At 37.6% G+C, this 17,112-nt stretch overlaps 1 protein-coding gene across 3 annotated transcripts; it reads right to left on the bottom strand.

Moving 5' to 3' along the window:
- Positions 1-98: 98 nt before the first annotated feature.
- LOC135583601 (uncharacterized) lies at positions 99-8,621 on the bottom strand. 3 transcript variants are annotated; one of them, XM_065179397.1, is made up of 6 exons: positions 8,554-8,621; positions 7,249-7,672; positions 4,314-6,357; positions 2,968-3,174; positions 1,228-1,534; positions 99-387 (listed from the first exon to the last, which is right to left on the bottom strand). In XM_065179397.1, exons 2-5 carry the CDS (start codon positions 7,581-7,583, stop codon positions 1,259-1,261), a joined length of 2,862 nt encoding a protein of 953 aa, XP_065035469.1. In that variant the 5' UTR covers positions 7,584-7,672; positions 8,554-8,621; the 3' UTR covers positions 99-387; positions 1,228-1,258. The 3 variants fall into 3 exon arrangements, with proteins under 3 accessions (XP_065035469.1, XP_009419831.2, XP_018674371.2); XM_009421556.3 differs by having other exon boundaries at positions 8,396-8,591; XM_018818826.2 differs by having other exon boundaries at positions 8,411-8,591.
- Between the last annotated feature and the right edge of the window lie 8,491 nt (positions 8,622-17,112).

Raw genomic sequence — 17,112 nt, 5'->3', positions numbered from 1 at the left:
AAATTGATAAAGTTACACTCACTCAGATCATAGCCTGCTAAGTGACTATAACTCCAGCGAGTCAAATTCAAGATGTAACTCTCAGGAAGAACAAAAACTCTCAGGAAGAACAAACAAAATGACCCACATCCTCTGTATTATATTTCCTACACAGCAACAAGATTCCAGTATCCTCTGTAAAGAAAAAAGCAGAAAGCCAAGCTAAGTCTTTACATGAGATCATTCAATTGAGATAAAAGAAAAAGAAAAATCAAATGAAGATGAAAATTATCTGATGTTGATACAATAAGTTGCACACCACGACTGACAACCATTTACCACCACAAAAGGGTGGTTCACTGAGAGTATGATGGGAAGCTGGTGCTACAAGAGTGAACCAGATACGACCTGCAGAGAAAGATTCAATCAGCACTAAACAGCTTTATCTCATAAAAATGCACCACAACCAAATGACCGGTCGTCGGTGCAGACAGTCAATTATTTATAACAGTCAATTATCTATGGCTCGACAAGAGTTAAGCATTTTTATATCATGGTGAAGGAGCCCTTTTGAGATTTGCAGAAACCTGGTTTTGTTCTGGATCCAAACGTCGTCACCCAAGTATAGCAAACAATATACGTAAATAACAAAGATTGCGGAGGTGATGAGATCGTAATTTGATTTTAAACTCGAACGCCTCATGTTGACGTTTCAGAAAATTGAACAATTTCAAAGATAAAAATAAACCACCGCTAGTGTCATGTGATGTTCTCATTTGGCCGAACAAAAGACATGGTGAGGAAACCAGAGAAATGAAAAGCACAGACAAGAGACATGAAGACTGTCATGAGGTGTAAGTAGGGCTTGATGGAGGAATTTATTTTTAATATCAGAGTAACCAGACACAAATTAAGGAGACCTGGAAAAAAGGATTATGATTAGAACAAAGAGCAAAGCTTAAATGCGGATATATTTTGAGTAACCGTCATTGGGTTATCGCAAAAGTACAACTATTTGATTAAGATCTTCTTTACAAATTGTTTTTATATATAAAGTTTGTAAGGAGCCTGAGTAAACATGAATTGGTATCAATCTCAATGATCCTACCAGTTGAAATCAATCCTCACAAGGGAACATGGCATTTGGCTAAATATTAGAAACCGGAAAAAAGAAATACAAAGAATGGACATAATACGATATGAAATCCAAAATATGCATCTTAAAAAGTAGACATAACAAAACCGTACCTACAGGAAACCGGATTTATTCTTCAACATCTCATTCTAGAACGAACTGTTCCATGCTGTCTTTCAGAATGGATATCTGGCCCTCCTTGAGAAGTATGTCTTCGTCAAGAGTCTCAATCTTCTTCCTGAGACAACTAACCTCATTCTCCAGAAGCATGTTAGTCTTTCTCAACTGTTTCACTTCCTCCCACATTTGCTCCTTTTCCTGAGAGACGTTTTGGAGTACGCTCTGAACAGAAGTTAGATCCCTCATGGAAAACTGCATCTCCTGATGGAGCTGAGAGATTGTCTCATCCTTCTTCAGTATCTGCTATTTTGATGACCCTCATCATTGTCAAGTTCATAAAAAAGCAAAAGTGATTCATCAAGGTACCAAGTCAATAAAAAGTAGTAAATCAAAAGACACAAGTTTAGAAAAAAAATAGAATTATGAAGCATCAACTGCATAATGCTGGTTCCTGAGCTAGTCACAGTGAACTACTTTTACTGACAGAAAAATCTACAATGTCCCTCAAGCTGCAGGATAGCAAACTGCCTTACCAATCTCAAGACCTCATTAGAACTAAAGCAACTTTGTTCTCCTGAAGGCATGAAGTCATTGAGATTTTGTTGACAAGTGAATTGATAAATGTAATCATAAATTGTGCTCATTGCGACATCGAAGTTACATGAGAGGGAAAATATACATAAGAGCAAGGATTAAAGTTCCAACCCTACCAATCGATACAGGACATTTTTTATTGATTTGATGGATACCAGTATGTGATTTGAGCAATTTTGCCGGATCCAATCCTTGGAACCAAGCTTATCACATTGTATCTTAATACATTGGATTTATCGAGCGATAAGCTAATCAATGCTTAACCATAGACCCACTGTACTTTTTTATTTTTTTTATCGCTACTTCTCTCCTCCATTGCTAGCATTTCTCCTTCACGTTCCTGCCCCCACTGCTTGTTTGTATCACTGCATTGCTGTCTTTCCGACATTATACTATAAAACTCCACCACCTATCTCTCTCTTTTTGTTTGTAATGATCCAACCGGTATACTGACACTTGCCAACTTGTATCGATGTAGTATATTATATGGTACTAAATATTAATGCTCCACAGGTCTGGTCACCAACCAGTATATTCACTTGACCATGTAGCACCGAAAAATAGAATATAAAAAACTCAAAAGAAACACAGATAATGCACTCTGTGACATCACTCTCATCAACCAAGTAAAATATCTGTAAAAATAAAGCCTACCTGCTTATGCAAGTAAAGGTTGATTCTCCAGTAACTTCACTAGAGCAAGTAAACTTAAAAAGAAGCTAAGTGGTTTTTCTAATGATTTTAATGGGCCTCACATAATTGCTAGAAGCATTTATGTTCTCAAGGTGGTCAATTATTTAAATTGATGGAGAAAAATAACGGAGCAGTGGTATCTCAAATAATCAAGACAACTTATGATGCATCAAAACTCAAAAGCAATAAAAACAGAAGTAACCCAAATTAGCAATCAGATCTTCTATGCATTATGATTTAGTAAACTACATAAAGTTAATACATTAGTACATCCAAACAGTAAAGAATTATTTAGTACTAGTCTAGGATAAAGCAAACGAAGGTAGAAATACATAATTTCATACACTAGTACATTCAAACAGTAAAGCATTATTTAGTACTAATCTATGATCAAAGAAACACAGTTAGAAAACAAATGTAAGCAAGCCCTTCATGTATACATTCACCTGAAGTTCCAAGTCCTTCATCTTATGGGTAAGACAAGAAAGTTCATCTTGCAGTCTCTGGTTAGCAGTTTGCAGGATGCCACGAGCCCTAACTGAAGTTGCAAAGTCAGCTTGTAATTGCTCGTATTCCAATTCTCTGGAGCACAGATTCTCTTTCAATACTCTCGATAGTATGGCTTCTGCCCTCAGGTTTAACAACATTTCATCCTGAACAGATAAAAAGTGGACAACAGATGACATGCTGAACAATGTGAATGAAATAACTTCTGGAAACATTGATGCAAGCCTTTATTCATTAAGCAGTTAGGATACAAACAGTTTAACTTTTTCCTACTTGAACAAACACCCGATGTTCAATTCAGTTCTGGAATAAAAGAACATAATAGAAAGGGCCAACCCAACTGTTGTCGATCTAAATATACTCTACAAGGTTTCAAGTTCTAGTTGAACCATTAGGTACTATCCGATAATTACAGCTACATGCTTTGCAGATTGGCTACTGGACTTGTGTCGGTCGATGGTATGTACCTTGGTACCAATAAGGAGCTTTCAGGGAGGGGGAGGAGGAGAAGGGGGAGAAGAAGAGAAAGACAAGAGGAGGAGGCGGAAGAGAGAGAAGAAGGGAGGAGGCCGGGGGGGGGGGGGGATGGTGCGGTGCGGCGGGGCGGGAGAGGGGTGGGAAGGTGGGGAGGTGGAAGAGAAAGACGAGGGGAGGAGGAGAAGAAGAGGGGGAAGTGGAAGAGAAAAAAGAAGATGAGGGGAGGAGGTGGTGGTGGCAACAGAGGAGGAGAATTAGAGAAGATCTGGATGGATCGATGGGCTGACAATGTGGGCAGTGCAAGCAATGGGTGAGAGAAGTGGCAGCTGTCATGAGAGAGGTGAGCACTAGAGACAGAAATCATAAAAGAGAGGAAACCATTGGAGGATCATGTGATCCTAATAAAAAATAAAAAAGAATCAAGCAATAAGCTCAATTCAATAGGCTTACCAGGCAGTAAGCTACATATTCACCTGAAAAGAGGCTGTCCATATCCCAATTTACACCTGAACCGGTGAATTCCAGCCGATATGCACCAGTCCAAATGAAATGGCAAGCCTGGCTTTACCATTACTACTACCATAACATGACGACATAAATTAAGACTGCACATTTGCAAAGTCCTTCAAGGATCCAAATTTCTTGTAAATATTCAAAGGATGGCAAAAGAAAATTAACATATATCTTGTTTGGAAATTAGCATATATATTGTCCGTTGACTGTACTCAGAAAGATTAATGCTTGTATCAACAATAGAAATCATCAAGATAACAAATATCTTATTTGGGGAATATGAAGCAAGATTTACCTCTAACACCTGACTCTTCAGTTGCCTTGGTTTACCATCTTCTATAGTTTGCACATGACATAGCAATGAGTCTAGATTGGACTTCTCATCTAATGTTGTCAATATAGTTTGCAAGTTTCTTCTGAAGTTCTCAATCCCTCTCTTTAGACTCTGATACTTCAGAATGTACTCGTCCACTGAAAATCCATCAAAATCCATGCTAGTGTCCTGCTGATACCACCTGCGTTTTATAAATTCTAACAGATCACCAAGATAGCAGCTATTCTTATCTAGCAGCGACAAACCCTGAGTCTGCAAGTGGTCTACTCGGGCATGGAGTTGTCGGTCAAGTTTGATAAATGAGTGGCCATAACCATTATGAGTACCTTGAAGACGGTCCAAGAGGGAGATGTTTTCATGCCTAAGAGATTCCATTTCAAGCCTGCAGGACTCAACCTCCTTTCGCAGCATCTGTTCGACACCTGTTAATCGTAACTGTTCCATTTGTAACCTACTGATGTTATCACCTTCCTCTATTACTTTCTTACATAAATCATCACTGTATCCTCGTCGCAATCCACTAATTGATTTCTCTTGTTCACTGCATACTCTTTGCAGCTTTACAACTACTTCTTGCAGTTCCTTATTCTCCTTCTCCTTTTCCTTGTAGCATCTCCTGAGACAATCTCGATCCTCTTCTGATCCACTATATCTGTCTTGCAACTCGGATAAGGACTGGTGAAGATCATGGTTCTTTGTTCTCACGTCTTCCAAACAAGCTGTCAGCTCATTCATTTGCCTGTCTGAGTTCAGCATCCTGCCCTGAGCTTCTACCTCATTAACCTTGAGTGAGGAAATCTCTCTTTGAAGTGCCACGTTCTGCTCAGCAAGTTCTCTTACACGTTCACGTAGCCTCTGCTCTTCAGATTGAAACTTAGCAAGCTTCAATGACCAGTCATTTGACCTTCTGTCCAACTCTCTCTCTAAACTCGATTGTATCTCGTTCTTCTCCTTCTCAAGTCGCCTTGTTCTAGTATCCAATTCTGCCTTAGACTGTTTAAATATCTCTTTTGCTGAAAATCTCTCTGAAAGCCTGGATCTAATTTGTGATGAGAGCTCAAGTGCCAAAATTTTCCTGTCTTCGTTGATGTTCTGAATAATTTTGAGCATTGCTGTTAAGTTTGAACTTTTACTCCTGTACTCCATCATTTCAGGGTTTTCTTCAGAAAGGAGCTTGAGCTTCTCCTCCAACTCTTTTACCTTCCTTTGTAACTCCTCATTTGTTTCTTCTTCCTGCAGCCTGGTGTTAAATATATTATCAACATTAGCATCCATTATTGCATTTCTAAGTGAGCATTTATGTCTTTGAAAACCAGTTAGTTCCTCTGTGCAACAATCCTTTACATCTTCACAGGAAGAAGTAATCTCAGATTCATGCATTTCAGAAAAGCCATTTGAGGTCAAGGACGGTTGTGCATCAGAGAAATCATCATTAACATCATCTATGGTCGTAGTTGTTCTAGAGTCATAATCTTGTGGTTTTAAAAATTTTCCAGCAAATGCATGGAATAGTTTCTCAGCATTTCTTCTTGTCTTTCTGGAAGGGGATGCTAGCTTAATATCATCTTTTGCCCAATCTTGAGTAGAACAACGTTGGAGATGATTTGTCTCCCTAAATGAGTAGCTCCTGAAGTTTTCTTTATCGTAGGTAGGTGGCATTGGTTTCATGTACTGAACTCTGGGTGGCCTTACCGGACATGGGAGCACATTTTTGTCTGCTAAACAGCCATCGACTTCAGTGCCGGATGAGTGGCTAGTATGATCTTGATTGAATTTAACTCGAGGCTCTCCATCAATGTAGAAATCATGAAATTCAGTTTTGTTTGAAGTACTCATATGACTTGCTCTGCATCTTAATGGAACAGGGGAACCGCATGATGAATTTCCTGATGAACAATTTTCTCTTGAGCCTGAAGAATCAAACTCTACATCACGTGTATATTGGATGGCAGCCAGATCTCCTCTCTTTTTTCTCGAAGCTCTTTCTGGTGTTGACGATTGACAGCTGGTAGCAAGCAAGAATATGATATTAGACAGCAGCTTAAGTGTAACTGAAGATGAATTGAAAATGGCAGCCACATCAGCTAAAAACTGTTGGGACCGCAGAACTTAATTAAGTTGCCAATATCAGAACTTCATACAATCAGTAACTGATATATACAATCTACCAGAATAAGATTAAAATATTAGATGCCTTGTTTGCCAAGAAAATAAAAAGGAAACTCTCCACAATGTACATGATTATTTACTGAAACTTGACAGCTATTGCCATGAATATAGTCATACTCAAGAATATATGAATATAGCTGAGCATCAATCAAGTGAGAAATATGTTGTGATACTAACGGATACAACGTATGAATCATACTCATGAATACAGTCAGTAAAGAAAGTGCAAAATGTTGGAGCTGATTAGCATGTTGTACCAAAGAAATGTAAAACAGTCGGTCAAGATAACATCAGTTTAAAAATAAAAAAATTAAAATAATCTTTTATCCACAAGTCAATGTGTTCATCCAGGAGTAAGACATAAAGTAGAATATGTAGCATGTGGATCAACATTAGGATATTAGAAGCACATTTACCATGGAACTGGTGATAAGGCGAATGGGCATCAAGCAGCTTATGCATGTTCTTAATTTAGAAAATCTATTCAAGCCAACCAAATTATAATCTCAATTAACACCAAATGTCAGTCATATTATTTAAGAATCAAAATGAATGGAATCAAAATAAACGTACAAAAGCGGAAGAGCAATGAACTCAAGAAAAAAGGTTTAGTATAGAGCATAAAATGCTAATGTTTAAAGTCGTCTTAAGCCACCAACTTATAGAAAATTGAGAACCTTTAGGATAAGTGGCATGACAAGAATTGGTCGCACGACTAAGAACTTACTGAATAGGACAGTTGTCAACATGATTTAGTGTGTTGCGACAGTTGGATGGTGATCTGCTGAAGTCACTCAAGAATTTTTCTTCCATACCATAGTTGGTGGTGGCAGAGGAAAATGAGAGGCTCCGTCGATGATCAAGTGACTTGAGTGAATCCTCATCATCCAGGTACCGGTTGCACGGTTTAAGAACAGTTTCCTTGGGAGATTGAGAGGCATTAGGAACACCATCGCAAGCTGGAACTTTCACATTCTTCTTTTGGTTGTTTGGTGCAGGAGCAGCTGTGTTGCTATTTCCACTATTAGATGTAGACGATCTTAGTGAAAAGAACCTTCTCATCTTAAAGCACTATATGGCTTCTCATAACATGAAAACTTCCAAGTATATATAGACAAATGCTCCAAGTTAGTGAACCTCAAAATTCCTGGCTGAAAGAAGAAAAAAAAAATTAAATCTTCAAGCATTAAAATAAGCTCCAAGTCTAGACCCCACAATCAAATTTCAAATGAAGAATCTTACATGCCAAAAGCATGGCTACTACTTAATTTGGTCTCGGCAAAGAAGAAAGGCGAAGAGAATTGATCGAAGAATCCCATCGAAGAATAAAAAGCCTAGCTTAGGAAAATTACCAAGAAGATTGGTATTTTCCAAATTGCGTGCGGGAGTGTCCTACCTAGAAGAAAAAAGGGCCGAAAAGGGATATATACAGATCATAAGGGGCAGAAGGAACCTTCCACAAAACTATAATTTACAGTAGAGCTCAGATACCCAGAGGAGGGATTATAGTGATGGGAGAAAAGTCCAATATAATAGATCGGATTTTTTTTTTAGAATTTGCAAATAAGATCTGAGCTTACGAGCAGAAAAATCCAATTAATCCAAAAATTACCAAAATTAAACCCCTCTCAGTCCTCCAACATGCGAGTCCGTTCAGCACCATATTATAAGCCATCAGAAACCACATTTTCTCAGGCAGAGCTCAATCGAGAACTAAAAAGCACACACAATTGGGGACTCAAAAGAAACACCGAGACGAATAAGATAGGGAAACGAGCACAATCATCATCCAAGGCAAAGCGAAAAACCCATGGAGTAAACGCACTCAAAAGAAAACCCCGGCCCCCAAAACACCAAGAACCGCGTCTAAGCACCTCAAGAGCCGCTACCTCCTCCTCGGTCGAATCGGTCAGACGATGCTTCGAATCACGAAGAAGACAGGGAGTGGAGAGGGGGGATGAGCAATGAAGCCACATACAATTGGCCCAAACGAGAGCGAATCGAAGAGGATACGGAGCGAGAGGAATGTTACCGTTGTGGAGGGGGCTTCGATCCTCGTTCTTGAGGAGCCGCGGAATTTAGGGGGAATTTGAAATGAAGAATAAATCTTTGATTCCCTGCCTTTTTGTTTTACCCTAATTGAAGGAGCCCTTTTTTATGAAGTTTCTGCCCCTAAACTTTAACATAATTACTCTTGTACCCCACCTCCGTTGGTCAACTGATCAGATTTTGCTACTAAATAGAGAGACCCAAAATAGGAATTATGCAATATTATATGTTAAAGGGGATAACGGTGTGTTATTGTAAGCTAAATTCGAAGATTTAAATGAACTGAGAGTCCCACAACCCACAACTCTGCTTCTCTCACAAGCCTAAGCTTAATTGGTGGACCCCACGTGTGAATTGGCACATCACATCTGTAGAGTTTTTCTAGATGTAAAGATATTTTAAAATGTAAATTATTATAGATGTATTTGTGACTAAGTAAATATTATTTTTTTTATTATTAGGACCTTTAACACTAATAAGTAGATTATTATGTGAGGGTATTCAAACTTGTTTGAATGGAATCATGAATTATTATTATTTATTTGATTTGTTTAAAATAAGATAGTCTGAATTAAAATTGTCAATCAAAACTCAATATATAAGTCAAATCAATTTAGAAACAATAATGTGTCAAATAAGTATGTCACATCATAATAAAATCTAAAAAGAATATTCTCTCAATCAATCAAGTTGTATTAATTTTTTTTTTATCAAGTTGATAATCAAAATTGATAGTAAAAGATCGGTGAAATAAGGAGGGTTTGAAGAAAATATCATAAGAAAATCAAAAATAAAAGATTGTTCAAGAAAAAAAATCAAGGAGAACGCTCCTCTCACAATTTGCATCGATGATCCTTTTATAATTTTGATTTTTGTTCATGTAATAATCTTAAAATTCTTAAGTTATGTTAATGAGAAGCAAGCACAATCACACAAGTAATAACACAAAAACAATAGATGATTCACATGAAGCCAACATGGATCCAATACTATATCAAAGTTTATTACTTCTCATCCAATATGTGTGAATTGGGTGAAATTTGGATAAGTCTTAATTGATTCCAATGCATCAAAATCTCAGCCTATTACATTCAATTAGGCTCATGAATATACCAATGCATCAAACCATGACACCATCAAACCTCGAACATATAGAAAATTATTATAGATCTTTGGTTAGATAGGCAAGCACCAAGACACCCTAGGTAAGCCCATCCCCAACCTAGTTCAAGGTAAACTCATACCTAAACGAGATAAACCATGATCCCTTAGAGGAGCCCCTTCACCATCATACCCATGTTATAATCATGAGATCGTTGACTGATGAGTCAGCACAACTTAGTCATGTTCCGAAGGCACAAACTCATTCTAGAAGCCACGTGATGCTCTCAGATGTTGGTTGTGGTGGGGGAATCGGTTGGCACGATCTTGAGGTGCTACTTATTTGCTTGAGGTGGCTTCTGTGCTGGGCCAAGATGGTTGGACATCCTCAGGATTCTGGAATCGAACTGAGGAGCATCTTGGCTTCGCGGAGGTTCCTATACAAGAGGTCAATGTTGGGGGAGTTTTCGACTCGACCCATCTGATGGTAAAGTCGGTAGTGGGAATCAAAGTAGTAGGAATTATTTTTCTCCCCCTTTGGGGGCTAGCTTTTATACTTAGATGGTCAATGGCAGGAGGTTGATGGCTCCTCCCTTACTCCGTGGTCATTTAGAGGCTCATTTATATCGACGATCGGTTGGTTCCTTCCCTTATTAGCGAAGGACAATCATAGGGTTATTGTTTGTCTGGGCTAATGTCGATATGGGAAAAGATGATGGTGGTCGCCCACACCGGGTGATTGAAAAGGGGGAGATGTATTTCATCGTTAGGGATTAATGATGTCGGAAAAGGGAAAAATATGTTCCACCCTCAGGGATTGATGCTCCCGTGTCTGAGCATGCAACCTTTCTCGAAATCATGGTTGACAGAGGGAAAGGTCGCTTCCCAACCGCTCGGCCACAGGGCAAGGGAGGTGCGTGGGCTCTTCTGCCATGATTACTATTGAGGTAGGAGTGGGACCCTAGGTGAGTCAGCAAGCCAAAGCTGACATCACTTTATTCACTATCACCCACTATACTTTTGTCTTGATATCAGTAACACAAATATACAAGAGATATTTCTAGTTGGGCATTAAATATTTGACCCACTTTTTTATCAAACAAAAAAAATCTCATCCACTTCTAGTGAAAAATATTTGATTCTCTTTTTGGGATGATAAACGTTAAGTTTACTTTTACATTATAAAGAATATCTAATTGCAAAATACATATAACCCACTCATATCAAGGAACAAATATCTAACTCATTTTTATCAAATAAAAGGATACTCAATTCACTCTTTTTAGATAAAAAAATCTAACCCACTTTTGTCAAGTAAAAGAGTATTTCACATAATTTTGTTGGGCCAAAAAAATATCTAACTCACTTTCATTAGGTAAAATATATTCGATCTAACTTAAGTATGATAATAAATATTCGACTTACTCTTGTAAAATAAATATTTGACTCAGTCCTATCCAACACACTCTCATTAAACAATAAATTTTAAATCTATTTAGCCTGATGCATCTTAACCGAGTAAAGTATCTTTTTATGCACGATGTAGGCATTTAAAACTATCACCAAAACTACTTAACATGCGCTAGCTATACAAAATATCTTTTTGTGTATGATGCATTCATAGAGGATATAAACATCAATGATTCAATGCATCTTCTCGTGCTTGCTACATCAATTCAAGATACAAGTATTAAAGTATCTCATATATCCTAATTGAGCTAAGATCTTTACATTAATATTATATTTGTCTAGTTAATAAGCATCAAAATGTTAGGATCGAGAGCACTAAGAGGGGGGGGGGGGTGAATTAGTGCAGCGGATATTTTTCAGCGATTAAAAAACGAAAGCTGCGTTCGTTCGATAAAGACTGTTTTGATGCAAAAAGTCGATTCTAAGATTACTTATGATTAAGTGCAGTTTACGTTTAAACACAGTTAGCGTCTAAACGCAGTTTGCGTCTAAATGCAGATTGCGTCTAAACTCAGATTGCGTCTAAGCGCAGTTTGCGTCTTAGCGCAGATTGCGTCTAAGCGCAGATTGCGTCTAAATGCAGATTGCGTCTGAGCGCAGATTGCGTCTAAACACAGTTTGCGTCTAGAAGCAGTTTAAGCAGAAGTATAAAGACAGTGTGCTGCTGTTGTTCAGCTCAAAACGTAATCTGCAAAAAACAGATTTACGTCTAGACGCAGATTTACGTCTAAACGCAGATTTACGTCTTAAACGCAGATTTACGTCTAAACTTTGAAACTCGTTTGTATACTCGCAGAAGGCAGTATGCAGTTGAAATCAAGACGTAAACATGAACTGAGATCTGATGATTGTGCGAGGAAAGCCGATTTACGTCTAAATGCAGTTTTACGTCTAAATGCAGTTTTACGTCTAAATGTTGAAACTCGTTCGTAAAATTGCAGAGGACAGTTTGCAGTTATCAATAGAATCAAAATGTAAGTGTAAACTGCAAAGAAACTCGTTTGTAAAAGCACGGAAGACGGTTCTGCAGAATCAAACGTAAACGTAAACAGTAATGTACGAAAACACGAATTTACGTCTGAATGCAGATTCGGAAGAACATCACTTAGAACTTGTTCGTGAAAGCGCAGAGAGCAGTAGTAATGAAGGAGGTTTGCAGTAATGATAAAGTGCTAAAAAATAAACGCAAACCAGAGATTTAGAGTGGTTCGGTCAGCCTTGACCTACTCCACTTTTGGCTTCCTCCACCGACGAGGTTGCCGACGTCAACTAGGAGCCTTCCTTCAATAGGCGAAGGCCAACTACCCTCTTACAGATTCACTCCTTTTGATGGGCTTAGGAGACAACCCTTACAAATGTTTTCTCTCCTCTCTTTACAACTCAAACTTGAAGAACAGAAGGAGGAGTAAAACTAGCAGTTTTGAGCTCTAAGAACCACTGAAAAGATCAAGATTTCGGCTTTAGTTCTTACTCTCTCAGTGCTGAATGGGTGGGGTATTTATAGGCCCCAACCCAATTCAAATTTGGAGCTCAAAACGATCAAATCCCGGAATTCCGGGATCAGGCGGTTGCACCTCCTGACTGGAGAGGTTGCACCGCCTGGCAGAGCTCGAAGACTGAGCTCAGGCGATGCCACCTCTTGACAGAGGCGGTTGCACCTCTCTGCCAGAGCTCGAAGACTGAGCTCAGGCGGTGCCACCTCTCTGTCAGGGAGGTTGCACCGCCCAGTCTTGCTCGAAGACTGAGCTCAGGCGGTGCCACCTCCCGGCTGGGGCGGTTGCACCTCCCAGCCTCGTTGGAAGACTTAGCCTGGGCGGTGCTACCTCCTGGCTGGGGCGGTGCCACCTCTTTCACTATTTCAGCTCACTTGGTTTGGCTCCAAACTTGGCCCAAACCAGTCCGAACTTGGGCCTAATTGGCCCCTACTTGGGTTATAGGATTAACACCTAATCCTAACCCTAATTAATGTGCTAACTATGATTTTAAAGACATTTTCTAAGCTATTACAAAGTCCGCAAGTCAAGACTTCTTCTAGCGAGCTTTCGGCAAACTTCCGGCGGTCTTCCGATGAACTCTCGGAAACCATTCTGCGGACTCCTGGCAAGCTCCTAGACTTCATGATTTGATCTTAGCGAGTTCCAACGAGCTTCTTCGGCAAGCTCCGATCTTTCTCGGCGAGCTCCGCGAACTTCCAACGAACCTTCCGGCGAGCTTCCGAAAATCCTTCGGCAAGCTCCCAACTCATTCTCGGCTAGTTCCGGTAGCATTCCCGATGAACCTTCGGACTTCCGTCGAACTCTCGAACTTGCAACAAATCCTTCGCGCTTGACTCCGACACTTTGTTTCGCTTTATGTCTTCATCGTTATCATAGTTAATCCTGCACAATTAAAACAAAACTTCGATCGAGACAATTAATCCTAAGCAATTAACCAAGTTGTCCGGCATGTCATTGGTCCCTCGACGCTTCGTCCGATTCTTCGGCGCATCGTCCTTTCCTGCAGCCTATTGCCCAATCGGCCAGTTGACTCCGTAACTCCGATATCCTTGACACAATACCCGCTCTTCTTGGCCCGATGCCCGAGTCCACGGCCCGAAGCCTTCTGTCGTTACGTCGACCGATCCACCGGCCCGACGTCCAATCTTCTGACATGTTCCTTCGGCACAACATGATTTTCCTGCTTTAATTGTCTCATCCTGATCAAAGCACCCTGCGTCACTCAAAACGCAGATTAAATCATAAACATATATCAAGGAGTTTCATCATCAAAATACGAGATTCAACACAAAATGCCCAATGCATTAGTATGATCGACAATGGATTGAGAGCCCCTAAGTTACTTATTTACAAGAGCATCTGGGTTGATCTTGAATCAACATGCCTTGTTCATGTAATAATCATGAAATCTTTAGAGTTATATTAGTGAGAAGCAGGCATAATCACACAAGTAGCAACATAAAAGCAGTAGGTCATTCACATGAGGCTAATGAATTTATTGGAATTTAGATCCAAGAGTAATTCCAATGGTTCAAAATTACCTTTGATTGTGCCTATTACATTCAATTAGGTTCGTGAATATACAAATGCATCAAACTATGGCACTATCCTGATATATAGGACACTATCATGGATCTTTTGTTAGGTAGACAAGCACCAAGATACCATAGGCAGGCCCATCCCCAACCTAATTCAAGGTAGGCTCATCCCCAAACAAATTAGGTTGGGCCCATACATCATTCATCCTCCTAAAAAAAAAAAAAAAAAAGAGCCCATACATCATTCATCCTCATAAAAAAAAAAAAAAAAAACACATACATCAGTCATCTTTTTTATTAAATATAAACAATGATCTCTTAGAGGAGCCCTTTCACCATGATACCCATTATACTTTTATTATGATATCAATAACACATACATATATATAAGAGATATTTCTAGTTGGGCAAAAAATATTTGACCCACATTTTTATCAAACAAAAAAATATCTGATCCACTCTCAATGAAAAAGTTTGATTCTCTTTATGACGATAAATATTAAGCTCACTTTTATATTATGAAGAAAATATCTAACCTACTCTTGTAAAGGAAAATAATTTTTGCCTTCTCATATCAGACAATAAATATCTAACTAATTTGTTTATCAAATAAAAAGATACTCGATTCACTCTTTCTAGCAAAAAGAAAATAAATCTAATCTACTTTCATCAAGTAATAGAGTATTTAACCTAATTTTGTTGGGCCAAAAAATGTCTAACTCATTTTTATTGGGTAAAAAATATCTGATCCACTTAAGTATGATAATAAATATTTGTTTTGCTCTCATTATGTAAAAGAAATATCTAACTCACTCTTATCCAATATACTCTCATTAGACAATAAATTCATATCCACTTAGCCTAGCAGAGACCTACACACCTTACGCACCCTAACCTAGTAAAGTATCTTCTTATTTGTGATGCATCCGTTCAAGATTAGCACCAAAATAACATAACATGTCCTAGCTATGCAAAATATTTTCTTATGTATGATTCATTCATATATCCAATAATATATTTGTCTAGTTAATAAACATCAAAATGCCTAATGCACTTTAATCTAACAAGACATCCCCACACGCATGATGCATCCAATTAAAATATAAGCACTAAGGCTCTTGATGTCTCATAATCAGATAAAACATCTCCTAATGTATAATGTGTTTGCATAGACATAAGTATCAAAATAATCTATATGTCTTAACTAAGCAAAATATCTTTTTATGTATGATACATCTACTATGAAAATAAATATTCAAATACTCAATACACAAAGTATCTCCATGTATATGTCTTCGAAGGGCATAATTAGCATTCAAAATAAACAATGTGTCCTAATTGAGTAGTGCATCTCCCTCGTGCAATGTCCATAGTAAACAAAATTATCTAGAGAATTTGATATATCCTGATCGAGCAAATCATCTTTCTCATGTGATGAATATATCCTAGATATAAGTATCAAAGTGTTCAATATATTCTAACTCAGTAAAATATCTCCTGACACTTGACATCTCTATCTCGATAAATACATTCAAAGCACCGATGCACCTTAACCAAGTAAACCACCTCTATATTTGATGTGTTCATTTTGATCACAGACATCTAAGCATTATATAATATTTTTTATATAGATAATATCTATCAAAAATTGGAGATGGATATTGTGCTTTGATATAGACTAACTATTATGGTTTGACATAGACTCATCGTTATCCCAAAGCTTTATAGGGAGAAAATAATATGATAATTATTTATTTTATAATCAATTAGAATTGCACATGAAGCCTAATTAACTTAAAACGATAAAGTGTCAACAAGATTTGTCATATTAGCATGATATCTAAAAAAACATTCTCATATTGGTGCACTTAATATTCTATAACTAATGATGATTATGAAATAAATACTATAAATAGGAGACTTTCTAGGTATAATATCTAATGGTCTAAATGAAAATTAGACAATTAAACCCTTGTTGAATTTGGAGGAACTTAGCCTCCAAGTAAGTCACTTCAAAAGTAAAGGTGAAAGCTCCTAGAGTGGACATCTTCTATAGTCAATCTTAGTAGCTCAACCTACTCTATCACTTCACACTCCAAAGTATACTTCTTCTTCAACTTTAGGCACGATAATATTTTTACAAAATGGAATAGCTTAGGAAAACTCTAATAATAATAATAAAATTAAAATTTGAGATATGTATGTATATTATTTATCATTTCTATTCAATCTAATTAAGTTAAATTATACTTCTTCAATTGCATGGGATTTATTAATGGATTAATTGTTGTTATCAAGCTTTGTAATAACATAACCTTAGTTGAACCAAAAACATTCAAATCTTTATTTCATGATATCTTTTTATATCTTGTTCTATCTCTCGTTGTACCACTCATACTCAATTGTCTCGTATTTTTTAAGTATGATGTCCATATTTAAGCCATATTAGGATTATTGTTAATTGTATGTGATTCAAATATCAACAAATAGAATAAATACATCATAATTTCTTAAAATCAATGATGTACACAAAATTATTTTCCTTAATTAATAATATTATTTTTGCTCTGCTCTTTGGTTCAACTATTATTTTGGTAGATAAGCTTCATATCAGCTGGATTCTGCGGTCCATTCCATGATTTGAGTCCATTTCACTATTAAGTTCAGCCTTGGGTTATCAGTAGTCTAAGAACAAGCTATTTCCATGTTTGATGTATTCAATCTGCTTCTATCTTTGATCTTTTGGTTGCATCCTATTCTGATTATTGCCTGGTGATGTCAATTAGCTGAAGTCAAGTTTGATGCATATCAGTTTAACATAAGTGCTAATCTGTTTTTGTCATCACCAAGTTGCAAAGCCACGAAGAACAATTAAGCTACAGTGAATCCTTTTCTTTCAAGTACATAAAAAGCTATTGATCCATCGTATTTTCGTTA

This window comes from Musa acuminata, unplaced genomic scaffold (assembly GCF_036884655.1).
Source record: "Musa acuminata AAA Group cultivar baxijiao unplaced genomic scaffold, Cavendish_Baxijiao_AAA HiC_scaffold_1139, whole genome shotgun sequence".
Classification (NCBI taxonomy): Eukaryota; Viridiplantae; Streptophyta; class Magnoliopsida; order Zingiberales; family Musaceae; genus Musa; species Musa acuminata.
The sequence above is the reverse complement of the archived record's forward strand: the minus strand, read 5'-3'. Positions and strand labels throughout refer to the sequence as shown.

Excerpts from the sequence above, each read along its gene's own strand:
- LOC135583601 (XM_065179397.1), bottom strand. The coding sequence starts at position 7,583 with ATGAGAAGGTTCTTTTCACTAAGATCGTCTACATCTAATAGTGGAAAT. Across the intron at positions 6,358-7,248 it reads GTTGACAACTGTCCTATTCA|CTGTCAATCGTCAACACCAG; the intron begins GTAAGTTCTTAG and ends GCTTGCTACCAG. Across the intron at positions 3,175-4,313 it reads TGAAGAGTCAGGTGTTAGAG|GATGAAATGTTGTTAAACCT; the intron begins GTAAATCTTGCT and ends TTATCTGTTCAG.